This window comes from Rhipicephalus sanguineus, chromosome 2 (genome assembly GCF_013339695.2).
Source record: "Rhipicephalus sanguineus isolate Rsan-2018 chromosome 2, BIME_Rsan_1.4, whole genome shotgun sequence".
Lineage (NCBI taxonomy): Eukaryota > Metazoa > Arthropoda > Arachnida > Ixodida > Ixodidae > Rhipicephalus > Rhipicephalus sanguineus.
The window spans coordinates 44,387,134-44,399,657 of record NC_051177.1 but is presented as its reverse complement, the minus strand read 5'-3'; the positions used below and the strand labels follow the sequence as shown (position 1 = coordinate 44,399,657).

Genomic DNA, 12,524 nt, shown 5'->3' with positions numbered 1-12,524 from the left:
GATTATATTATAAAGGCCACGCGTGTGTTACGCTGATGATTATGTTTATGGGAATGCCAGTCATCCTGACGTGTGCTCAAAATCCTCTCGCATCGGAGCAGCCGCCAGGCGCAGCTGGGCTATGGCCAAGCACAGCTAAAGCAGCGTGTTTACGCTGCGGCGCTGAACTTCTTGAGCAAACAACCGACGCTACTCGAAAAACAAGAAGTATGCATTGATGGGAATATTTTTCGCCCCCAAATCTCGGATGTCGGTGGCACGCATATTGAATTCAAACACTCGCGCGGTGAAAAAAATAAATAAAAGAAATAAACTTGTTTGCGCAAAGGAGCCGAAGCGTCTCGCTGCTTTTCATTCCTCAACTTTCGAAGTTTTCCATCTTACTATTTATAAAGCTAACAGACGTTGCTTTGGCTCGTTAATGCATAAAGCTGGACTAGTTGGTATTGAGTGTATGCTTCCATATTGCTAACGAACACGCACAAAGGACGACATAGAAAGAGACAGGACAGCCGCTAGACTTCAACTGATTTTTTAATCGACACGAAGGGCACAATATATTTCTTTGCGCACACCCAGGTGCCGCGTCACAGACAAAGTTCATCCCCGGCGTTTCCCACAGGCTCAAAAAAGTGGCGCGAAATTGCGGTCTTGGTGTCTTGTTCACGGCTCTTCATAAGCTGGCTGGGTTCTGTTCCGCTGTGAGGGAACCTGAGAAGCCGCGGTGTGCTAAGAAACACCAATCAAAGTTCACAGCTTGTAAGACAGGAGTCGTGTACACACTTCTACTTGCTTGTGGCAAGGTTTATATTGGCCAGACGGGCAGATGCGTCAATGAAAGGCTCAGGGAGCATCGCACGGCTGTTCGATCGCTTGCAGGGAATGGTTTATTGGCGATGCACTGCAAGAAGTGCGAAGGTTGTACCCCCAGCATATGAAGCCACTTATGTGATGTACGCTGGCGGGGAACAGAGAAAGAGGGAAATGGTAGAGGCTGTCGAAATTCACAAGGCGGGTGACACAAGGCGGGTCACATGTATCAGCACTCCGTCCATCGCGTTGTCCAAAAGAGAGCTAGACTTCTTTGTAAGAAGAAACCACGTGCGAACTAGTGGTACCGAGAGGCGGCGGAAAACTTTTCTTTTTCTTTTGGGGGGATGAACTTTGTGACGCGGCACCTGCGTGTGCGCAAAGAAATGTATTGTGCCCTTCATGTCGATTAAAAAATCAGTTGAAGTCTAGCGGCTGTCCTGTCTCTCTCTATGTCGTCCTTTGTGCGCGTTCGCTAGCAATATGGTTGCTTTGGCGTATCGGTTCACAGACGGTATTAAGAAAGCAGATAACGGGACACAAAAATAGAAAAAGGAAAGACGTAGGCAACCAAACACAGTTCGCAAACGCACCTGTCCGGATTCGTCTTTGTCTCGTCCTGGATGATGTTTGAAGTCCGAAAGTCTGTCTTGCTTTGCGGAGACCCAGGGCCTTTGGTCAAATCTGTAGGAACGAATGACAATGTTTACTTGTAAAACACCGCTATACAACCACCGCGCATCTGGACCAGAGATAACACGTTTAACAGGCTTGCCCGTTTGACAGTGACGACAGAAGGAAATTTTAGGCCGTTTGCTCTTTAACGTGTTAACTTATAAGAGTGTACGCCTGAGGATGAAATTTTTCGATAGTTGTAAAAAAAAAGTTGTTCTTCACTGACGCCATCACACGTCCTTTTCAATATGACAACTTGTAGTTGGAAGTTCTTTACAAGAGTCGGGTCTGACGCGTCTTGATATTGTCAGTCGCGTTTATTTCTTTTATTAACACGAAAGTGTTTTATGCCGGGGTCCACCAAGTACATCCGTCACGGATATGACGTTTATAAAATGGACGCCAACGGGCGAGAAAGAAAAAAAACCAAGAAGAAGATCACCCGCTGGGATTCGAACCCACGATCTTGCGGCCGCGACGGCAAGCGCCCAACGCCCTACCGATTAAGCTAACTCGGCAGTTGCTGGGCACGGCGCGAACGGCCTTATATCTTTCACACATTATCTTTCGCACGGTGCTCTCTGTTGGTGTAGATAGGCGGCGCGGAGCGGGGCGGTGCCGCCGTCTGTGAGAGGTGAAAAAAGAAGTAATGCTTCAACTAGCGCTTACTCCGAGATTGCGCGCGTATCGGAGGTCATGGTTACAGTGGTTACAGCGTCTCGATACCAGCGAGGTACACTGGCCGCGCTGGCGTCGCCGAGGCACCCTTGACGGAGTTACGTTGGTTACGTTCTTTCTTTGCCTTTCGCTTCGTGTTAGCGTGCGTCGGCTCACCGGAGTAGTGCAGCTTCCACATGCACCAACGGGATTTCTCCGCCGCCGATTGCTTCGATTGCGAGAGCACCGACTGACAAAACTGCTGCAATACGCGTTGCAGAAAGGACGCGATTTCGACGGGCGAATGTCGTGCCTTGGTGGAGCGAGTTTAGCGCCTGCGAGACAGAGCACAGCGGGACGCACGCGTTTGCGGCTCAGGCTACGAACCTCTACCTCCCGTGTTGCTGAAGCGTGGTGTGTGGTAGTGTATGCATGAGCGCAGGCGTCGGTCACCCATTGCTAGAAAGCGCACACCGTGCCGTTTCTCTCCTTAATTGACGACGCTTTAAAGAAGTGCATACCGGGTACCAATGTTGATTATGAGCTTGTTGATATCATCCTTACGCGGGATTCACGATTTGCTGTGTCCAAATATATGTTCACAACGTCAGCTACCACAACGGTTTAATCATGATCATGGGCGTTAGTCATCGCGATAGAGACATGCCGTCAACATGGGTGCATCCACGTCAAAACGGTGCTGTATCTGCCAAACACGAATAGACATTGTACAAGCTCTCATATATCACTACACAATAAGGACTACTTCTGTGAAGACACGTTTCACTTTCGTGTTATACCGATTTCTATGACGGAGGGATCAGCCATGTTTTTTTAATGTGATCGGGCTTCACCCACAAAAACATGTTACCGTGCCGCGACGTTAGGAAACTTCGCGATTTTTTTCAGGCTGTTCTGTTAAGATTACGAGCAGCCGAGTTTATTCTAGAGCTAACGCGGGCACCAGCGATAACGCTGGAAAGTTCGATAAGGCATCTATAAAAGCCGTCATATTTCACATACGAGCAGATTAGTCGACGCCCGACGTCCGTGCTCGCCGTTATCATTGTACAGCGAGCGTTGCTTGTGCTATGAGTCTTCCTTTGAGCGCAAGCTAGGAGGTTATAAAAACCTCCTTGGGCGCAAGTTCGTCCAGTAAAGCGTGTCATCTTTGCCGAGTGCGTCCTGCTTTCTTCCCCGTCCCGAGAACGTGACGATATTCAAGTTGGCAGCAGACTGAACCCTCAAACTGCACCACTGTGCGAGACGTCTGGCGACATTTGAGCTCAAGTTACGGCGATGACTTATATACAAGACTGCGCCGCAAAATTATGTCAACTCTCAGCTTCATAGTTCTCCCCTACGGACTGGTGTTTTGTACCTGCGACGCTGAGTTTGCGTATGCGACGGTGAATAGAGAGAGCGGGGCGCCTCCTTTCACGAAGCACATTGATGCAACGACGCGGCAGGAGCAGCGACCTGGGGCTTCTCCGTTAAGCTCGTCCGCTGTGCGGCTAAGACAGCCGCCGTCGTCGCCAACCAAGAGAAGAGGGAAGCGAAAGGCTTGGGGCGGCTCCTCTTCAAAGATTCATGGAGAGCCGCCCGGCGGCGCAGCCTTATCCAAATTCAGAAGCGTCGCAGCGTACCACGCAGGCCCGGGGTCTCGGCCTGTTTGCATGCTCTCTCTTTCTCTCTTGTTTCGTGTTTTTAAACCGTTCCACTCGACCCTTATTCGTGCTAGAAAATTTTGACGGGTAGATACTCCCCCCCCCCCCCATCCCGCCAGCTGGCAAGAGCGCATCTTCCATCTAGGGTTCTTTACATAAACCCTCCTTTCGATGCGAACAGTAAAATGAAATGAAAGAAAAGGAAAATTGAACGCGGAGGAAGCGGCGCTACGCTAAAGCTTAGGGAGAGGGAAAAAATAAGAAAGAGAGCCAGCTTATATGTGCGCGGGAAAATGCCGTCGCCGCCGAGGCACGTATTTCAGGAACGTCTCCCTTTAAACGTGTTGTCGCTGGTCCTTACGGTAGTTTTGAATGTTTAATGTCCGGGACACACGCGGGCGTGCGTACGCCTTGGCTAGACGGGACCGTAAGAGGACGACGTAAACCCAACGCTGCGGACACGGAATGAAACAGCGAATGACAAAGTCGGAAAAAAAATATATATGTGGCGGGGTTGGGGGTGACAGCAGCAGTGGCAGTATGAGTCTATTGTGCACAGGAAAGAAAACATAAATAAAGGTAAGCCTATACTGGGGCTATAAGAGGGAGTATCGCTAGCTCAACGTTAGGCGGGTATTTCGGTGGAGAGCTAGGATGTTAAATGACACTTTTGCGGGCTAGCCACAGACAATGAGAGAGACACCGTGGGCACCGCCTAGTTTTTTCGTAGTTTTTTCCCGTTGAGTTCTTTGTGTTTTGCTCCCTCTCCGCTCCCCGCTTTTATTATTATATTTAAAGTACGCCGCTTCTTTATCTAGAAGCATTCTCGCTGGAGTCAGGTTCATGATCGCATTCCGAAAGTGGCCATACACGTCGGTGAGCAGCGGAGGAACGGCCGGCCGTAACAGAGAGGACCGCGAGGAGGCCTCCTCCGCTAAAAATTGCGCGCTCAAGTACAACATCGTCGCACGCACGCTAAAAATAAAAACAAAATTTAGTCAGAGGAGGTCGAGGAGTACAAAAAGAAAGAAACTAAAGAGAACACCACGGCTACAAAGATAAACAACGTGACGGAGCTAGAAAAGAAAAAAAGCGGGCTAACAAAAATTGTTTCAAACAACTTTGACGGATAGCGAAGGGACACCATTAGTGCTCGCGCCTGCGATATTCCGCCTGGCGAGGTTACGGTCTTTTTCTTCTCCTGTCTTTTGTTCTTCCCTAGTCGTGGACATCCTGCTGCTACTTTCTCTCTCTTATTCTCTCTCTCTCTCTCTCTCTTTGGAGTTCAGGAGGTCCGGAGCAAAAGTCGAGGCGCTGGGGGCCATTATCCGCGTGGTTGATGCTGCCTGCTCGTCGGGTTTCAAACCCCGCGGAGCAAAACTGTGCGCGCGCGAGCCCCGGGCAGCAGCAGCAGCAGCAGCGGCGGCGGCGCAACCACTGTAAATTCGCTTCTCTCTCCCTTCACCCTTCGCGTGCGAGGGCCTTTTAATTTTCTTTTAACGGTGTTCGTATTCCTTCGGGGGCTCGCGCATCCCGAAGGGAAGTGACTGTGGTCGAATGCGCATGCCAGTGTAGAATGGCCCCCGCGGCTGTGGTGGCCATTGTTTAGTCGAGGCGTTCTGAACGCTCTCGAGGATCGGATGAGTGGAGCCATAGGACGTAGCGCGCGGCCCCTCGCCCGTGTGCGCACGATAAAAATACCCCTGCGCCCCCTTTCCCTCGAATAAACGATAGAAATAAATCAAGCGCATGCGCTGCCCGCTATTGTTCGCGCTGTATGCAATAAAAAGCCCATTTATTTTACAAGTTGGATTCATTGCGTTAGATTAACGGTCGCTGAAGGCGTTCACGGACTTTCGCGATGCAGAAAAAGTACCGCTGCATGGCGTGCCTTGCAACACCAGTGCACCCGTGTACGCCCACACTCCTCGTACGCTCTTCACGCTTGATATTCGTAACTTGTGACCTCTCTTTCCGACGTTGTTTTACATTCTCTAGCGTGAGGTTTAATGTTTTCATTGGTTAGCAATGATCCTTGCCTGGAGCCTCAAAGCTCATTATGTGTGCGTCCGAAGCGTGCGTTCAAAGTGATTCCATATACAATTTTTTTAAAATCTTGCACCCGTAGTTTTGTCTGTACTCCATTCTGCGTTGTATGCGAAACAACAGCCAAAAGAATGGGTAACGGGATACCTCTGGATATACGCACATGGCGCTGAAAGTTATGGAATACCACAGGGAACGCACTTCAGACACTGGGTGTTGCAGGCAGCGCAGCGTGTGTACATTATTCAAATTAATTGTTCGTCAGATGCCCCATGTGGAAGTTGGACCTAAGCTTACTATAGCAAATTCTTCAAGCGTTGTGCGAATTCAAGGGCCCTTAGTTTTCTCTACTTCCATGTAAAAAGGAGCAGCAGTCACCCTTGCGAGGCAACTAAATGTTAATACGGTACCTTGACAGCAATGAAAAGAACACAGTGTTTCATTCTTTTGCGTCTTTACACGCTGTCATCCACCACTGAGTGAGAAGAGAGCGAGAGAGACAAACTGACCGCTCGGAATGAAGAGTGATCCCGAGGGTGTCCGTGCCAGGCAGGATGTGGGCTCGTACTCGGCGGGATCCTGATCCTGCGCGAGCATGGACTGCGGCGCCGTAGCCGCGGGTGGCCGGCCGCCACCGCCGCCTGTCCGGCCCATGGACAGGTTGCGGGGCGGGATGGCCGGAATGCCTGCATTCAACACACGTGGTGGTCATCACAGCCATAAAAATTTAAAACAGCTTCACTGACAACGAGACTGGCTAAACAGCGGGTTGGTGGCATCGTATTGCTATCTCACTGCTTGACTTTGCTCATATATAACAGTTAGTGAACCAGAAGTGAGTAGCGAAGCTTGCCCAATTTCAGTGGCGCATACCCGCTAGCCTAGCCACATACAGTTTCTTCATTTTTTTAGCGCACCGGAGGTGTGTAGTGGGGCTTGCCGGATTTACGTGGCGCATGCCAGTTAGGAGCTGCGTTAAGCTCCGTAGGGATTAACCTCGACCTTAAACAGATCCGGTGCTAATATAGCCCAACAACGCTACTCTAGACATTGCCCAATATCGCCACACTGTCGAATTCTACAATGGTGGCTCACAACGACAATAATTCCAAAGGCGCTATTAAAGTGACGCCCAATTCCGCCACATTGTCGAATACTAGAACGGCAGCGCTTCGAGCGAATCAGAGGCATTAACAGCTGCCTCGACCAATCGGAGATTGCTCACAAGATGACCCACTCGACAGTGCATATGGTGCCAACTTGACACTGTCAAAAACCGAACGCTCAATCAGCCAACAATGTTTTGAACTTAGCTGGATGAGTTAGTAATTCATGTAGCCTGCAGCCTCACTTTAGAAAAAAAAAGAAAAAAAAGGGAGAAAGAGAGAGAGACGAGGAGCGTACGGCTGTACATTAACGACTACATCACTTTACACGAGAACAAGGCTAGAATATAGTTTGTCGTGCCATTACTGAGTTCAAGCTCAATACGGTTGGTTACTGTAGTATTAACTATGTTCCTTTTAGTTAAGCTGTGTGTCGCCAGGTGGTGCCACCTACATAGCAGCTCACGTTTGCGTTTTCGGTAACCCAGTAGACGAACATTGCGTTAAGAAAAAAGCGTTTTTGAACTAGCTAAAGCCGCCTAATGGCTCCTAAAACGACGTGATCACTGGGAAACGTTCAAAGAGTGGGTATTCGCCGGTCTTAACGTGGCTGCGTGCACGGAAAGTGTCGCACTCGGCGCACACGACCGCCAAATGACACGGAGCATTTGTCAGACGGGGCGACGAAAAAACGAGAGAGACCTTTAATCACTCAGTGCCATAGTCGCGCACGTTTTCGTTTCATCACGGGATAGATAGCTCGATAGAGCCTGGTCAAACGGGTAGAAGCGACACTTATAGTAAAAAAAAGAAAGAAAAGAAGAGAAAAGGATGTAACGGACTAAGCTTGAGCTGGTCGTCCTCTCGGCAAATCGGCTTCACTCTCCCGCCATCTCTCTCAAACGCGCGCACGCGAAAACACACTTCTCTCATTTAATCTTTGAGCGCAGCCCCCGAAAGCCCGCCTCAACTCAATCGCGAACAACGCCGGATTACCATCTCCGCGCGCCGCACACACCAGCACTCTACATTCGCAGGCGGTAGCTGCAGCCAGAAGCAGCAGCAATCAAGCTTAAAACAGCGCACCACTTCGAGGGGTCGCGCTCCAAGAGCCGCGAATCGAGCGCTGAAAAAAATAAAATAAAAGGAAATGCGGCTTGCACTCCAACGCTGTGCGGCTGTGCGAAGACCTTCGCCTCTCTGCCGCTTATTTCTTTCGGCACAGTTTTCTTTCATTTCCCGAGCCGCAGCCGTTGCTTCTTCGTCTAGCCATCCAAAGCCTCTATGCTCTGCGTGAGATCCACTCCTGACCCCCCCCCCCCCCCTTCTCTGCCTCCCTCTCTAAGTTCTCAGAGCTGAGACCGAAGTTTCGATCAGCGCTGCGCTTCGTCTTCTCGATTAATTTCGCCCGGCCCTCATCGTGGGCTCTCGAAAGAGATTTTCTGCGACAGCGCCCGCCGCGGACTCCTTTTCTGCCGCCTTCTTTAGAGACGGCCGGCACGGAAGCTGCCTTCCGCGAGCCTGCCTGTCGCCGCAGGGTCTTCGGGGCATTTCGTCCTCTCCTATACGTACAGCGAGACGCAAACCCTCAGCGATATTTCGTCTCTCGGGCGCTGAACTTTGTTCGATAGTGTTGGAGCCGCACTCTCCTTTGGAGTTCGCGTTGCGCTGTACCCAATGTACTATGAGCAACAACAACAACAACAAAAAAAAGATTCCACGCCTTGTGGGAATCGGTTTCATGCGAAGCAGCCGGCCAGTAATTGTCTAAGCTTCTTTTTTTTTTTTTTGGATTTGAGGCAGGCGTTACGAGGTGGATCGGCGTGTTTTTGCAAGTGCAGTAGTTGTGTGCACATCGTGGGCTTATTAGGAACGTCGACTACGCTGGTATTTAAAGGGTAACTTATGGTCTGGCGTAACGTCAGAACTCACGTGAGCACAGACGTCACTATTATCGAAACGAAGTCCACTTTGCGGTGCGGTTATGTGAATATCATACATAACTTTCGTTAGCGCATTCCTCCGAGGTCGAGCAACGCTACAATATAGCATGCTGAATCATCGGAATACAAATGTAGTGTTTATTAGGCTGCTATAAAAGCAGAGTCAATACCGGAACCACAATTGACGTTAACCCGTCATGAAGCCGGTATGTTGAGAGTAAATATGTAATGCTTATTGCTTTGTTATAAAAGTAGATAGCCAGCACTGCAACCACTATTGACGTTGCACTGACATCACGCCAATATCGGGTCTTCTTCCAAAGCAGCTTCAAGACCTGGCGTGGCTCTGTGGTAGAATATCTGACTGCCACGCAGAATGCTTAGGTTCAATTCCTGCTCGGATCCTAATTTTTATACTTTGCAATCGTCGGGTCAACGCTGCCGATATCGGTTTTTCTTAACGCTCTCGCATTTAAATTACCTATGCCTGTTCTCGCCGTTCCTGGGTGGATATAAATTGTCAATCACCTGTGGCGCATACCCGCATACAGCAGCCCGTGGTATACGGGTATGTGCCACACGTGCCTTGAGGAAAGGGGTTTGACGACGGGATTATATTAGATAGATAGATAGATAGATAGATAGACAGAGATAGATAGATAGATAGATAGATAGATAGATAGATAGATAGATAGATAGATAGATAGATAGATAGATAGATAGATAGATAGATAGATAGATAGATAGATAGATAGATAGATAGATAGATAGATACGCTCAAAGTGCCTTAGGTTCGCTAAAAAATGCTTCGCATTAAAATAACTCAAGGGCAGAGAACGAAAGATGATGATTAATTATAACTAGAAGAGCCCCGGAGTTTTAAGAAAAACCGGCGGGGTTATGCAACGACTATTGTACGCGATGATTTACAACTTCTGGAGGGCGAGTATCATCCGTCTAAACGTCTTTTTTTATTCTTTCGCTTCGTTCTCTATATCTTTTAAGTCACCTGCGGAGAATGAATAGAAAATCGACGTTGAGAATAACTGTGGTAAGGGGCGGCGGGGAATGTGGTGGGGCAATCCTCACAGAAAAAAAAAATTACAGCATATCCAAGGGTGAATGATGAAGAGCTTGGACGAAGCTCCTGAAGCAATCATGGTCTTGGGATTCGCTTCTCGTTGAGCCCGTTTCGCAGCGGCGTCCTTGGCGCGCACCGTCACGGGATCCGCCTGGCTGCCGCCAAGCGAGCGCCCGCCGCTGCGCATCGTCCACGCTCCGCTAACGATCGGACACGTACGGCGACGATCCAGGAGAATGAGAGAGGCGCTCGCTCCCCGCGCAGCGGCCAATCGGAGAGCAGCGGCACTTCCAGCGCCATCTAGTGTCAATTCACACAAGCGCCATATTGCACACAATTTTATTGGACCAACGCCATCTAGGAAATGAGACGAGAAATGGTGATGACGACACAGATTGTGTACAGCGTCATCTAGAATATCGTCCCTGAACTGCAGTTTGTATGTACTTCTATGACACAGCGCCATCTATTGCATCATACGGGAGATCCGTTTACGCCGGACAACGGAGACGTGACAAGGTTAGACTAAGAGGAGCTACGCCCCTAAAAAAGACATGAAAGGGTGCGCGTATCCGTTGCGCACAAGAAATTGTTCTGTGGTTAGGAATTACAGCATGATAACGTACAGTTCAGAGCTCAGCGTCTACAGAAAGATTTGTTCGATCGTTACTCCATCTGAGTGATGGAAAGTGGGACTGAAGATCATAGCGCAACTGTCAGGTTGATATCTGTGAAATCCTGCACGCTATTCTACACTTTCGATTTTTTTTTTTTTTTCTGTATACGTTATTCGGTGAAAGTAGACTTGCAAGAGACACATCGCGAGAAATGCGCTCTCCGACTAGCTATAGGCGAAGGATTGTTAAGGCAGTGCGATCGTTCAGTACAGCAACTGACACGTCGAAACGCGTGCTATGCGCTAATGTAGCCCATAGCGATCACGCGCTACTCACTGAAACGTTTTTATATGATGATCACAAATGAGTCCCTGTGGAAGCTAACGTTTTCCTTCGGCATTTCGTTTACGTTGAATTGAGGGGCGGCTTTCTTGTTTTGTTTCCCAATATCATTTCAGATGCGCGCTCACTAGCCTGTGTCGATTCCTCGCATCGTCGAGCTTGTTGCGGATATATATATTACGGCACTAAGTAGTGCGTGCCTGAAAGTTCCACACTGGGGGCGCCACGGACGCTCGCCTTTGTTTAGTAGCATTGCCGCTGCGTGCCTTCGCGGGCACCGTATTGCTTCACACCACGCACGCCACACCGTTCACTTGAAAGCCGTCCGTAAGCTCTCCAAATAGGCCTTAGCCACCTGGCGCAGAGGAGGGGCAGCGCGTCCGAGCCATGTCAGTTCAGTAGTCAGCCGGCACCTGCTGGCACCGTTTCGCTTTACCATGCAAGAACACCCGACAGACGTCGTTGTAATCGGCTCAGACGTGCGTCCAATCCCCCGACACTGCGGACCGCTTTCCTAGGATGTCGTGCGGGCTGTGCAGGCGGGCGCACCGCCGAGCAGTTTCGTCACTGCTACGCGAGCGTGGCGCTGACGCGCTCCGCACGCACGCGCACCGGCTGAGCCGGACAAGCCCGTAATCTCCACGGCGCATTTACCTAACAGCGTAATTAAGAAAAGACGCCCGGCTCGCGAGCTCCACGGCACGTCCAAAACAGGGATACAACCGACCGACCGGCCCTGGCAACAGCGCCGCCGCTTCAGCCACTGCCTTGCCTGCCTGCACACCCTTCCGACGAGCGCGCTTTTCCATCACGAGCGCGCGTACTTGCGCTGACGGGCAAGAAACAAAAGATGAGAGGAGAAAAAAAAAAATCTAGGGCGCGGCGCGTGGCGAGAGTGCTCCACGAACGAAAGTGGCATCTGCTGCCTGCGGTGCAGTGCAGCCGCCGCCACAGGAGAACTCTTTCCTTCCACGGCACGCGAGCGGGCTAGCGAGGGCAGGAGCTGCACGACTCGAGAGAGAGAAACCGTGCGGGGGCGCCTACTCTCTCGGATTGGGTATAAGAGTGTCCGGACCATGTGTCACGTCCAGGTTCGCCCTGCGAGTTGGATGGTAGAGCCGTCGTCGCGACGAGGACGGAGTCTTACGCTTTTGCGCGACGCGCTTCCTGCCCAGTGACGAAGGTGCACGAATTCGTATGTCCCTCTTCGTAATAGCGAACCTCAACATATGCTTCACTGTCAGAACGCAAATGCGTACAGTTATATTAAGTAAAACTCGTTCAGGGGAAGGGGAGAGACAGAAGCAGGCCTCATATGCGTTGTTCGCGTTCTTGCAGTTCCAGATTAGCGTTGCTCAACACTCTGAAGCTGCGAATTTCAAACCCTATTTCATTACCCGTGGGTTAAAGATTTCGCTTCGCTTTCCCTGCTAGAGACTAAATTAGTTTAATATTTAATATTTGCTTTGCACGATCAATTTTTTCTTAACTCCTGAGCTGGCCATTCTTTATGCGTTGACAGGTGTTGAATGATGAGAGCTTAACCGTACACACTGATTTTCGATGCACCTGCAGGTCTC

At 50.1% G+C, this 12,524-nt stretch overlaps 1 protein-coding gene across 6 annotated transcripts in view; it reads right to left on the bottom strand.

The window, feature by feature from the left end:
- Positions 1-12,524, bottom strand: part of LOC119382834 (teneurin-m) — a 72,555-nt gene that overhangs the window by 31,016 nt on the left and 29,015 nt on the right. For all 6 annotated transcript variants that reach the window (XM_037650705.2, XM_037650708.2, XM_037650706.2 and 3 more), the window contains exons 4-5: positions 6,365-6,541; positions 1,404-1,494 (exon numbers count right to left, since the gene is read on the bottom strand). In XM_037650705.2, the coding sequence (XP_037506633.1) occupies positions 1,404-1,494; positions 6,365-6,541 (268 nt within the window). The remainder of the gene's footprint in view (positions 1-1,403; positions 1,495-6,364; positions 6,542-12,524) is intronic.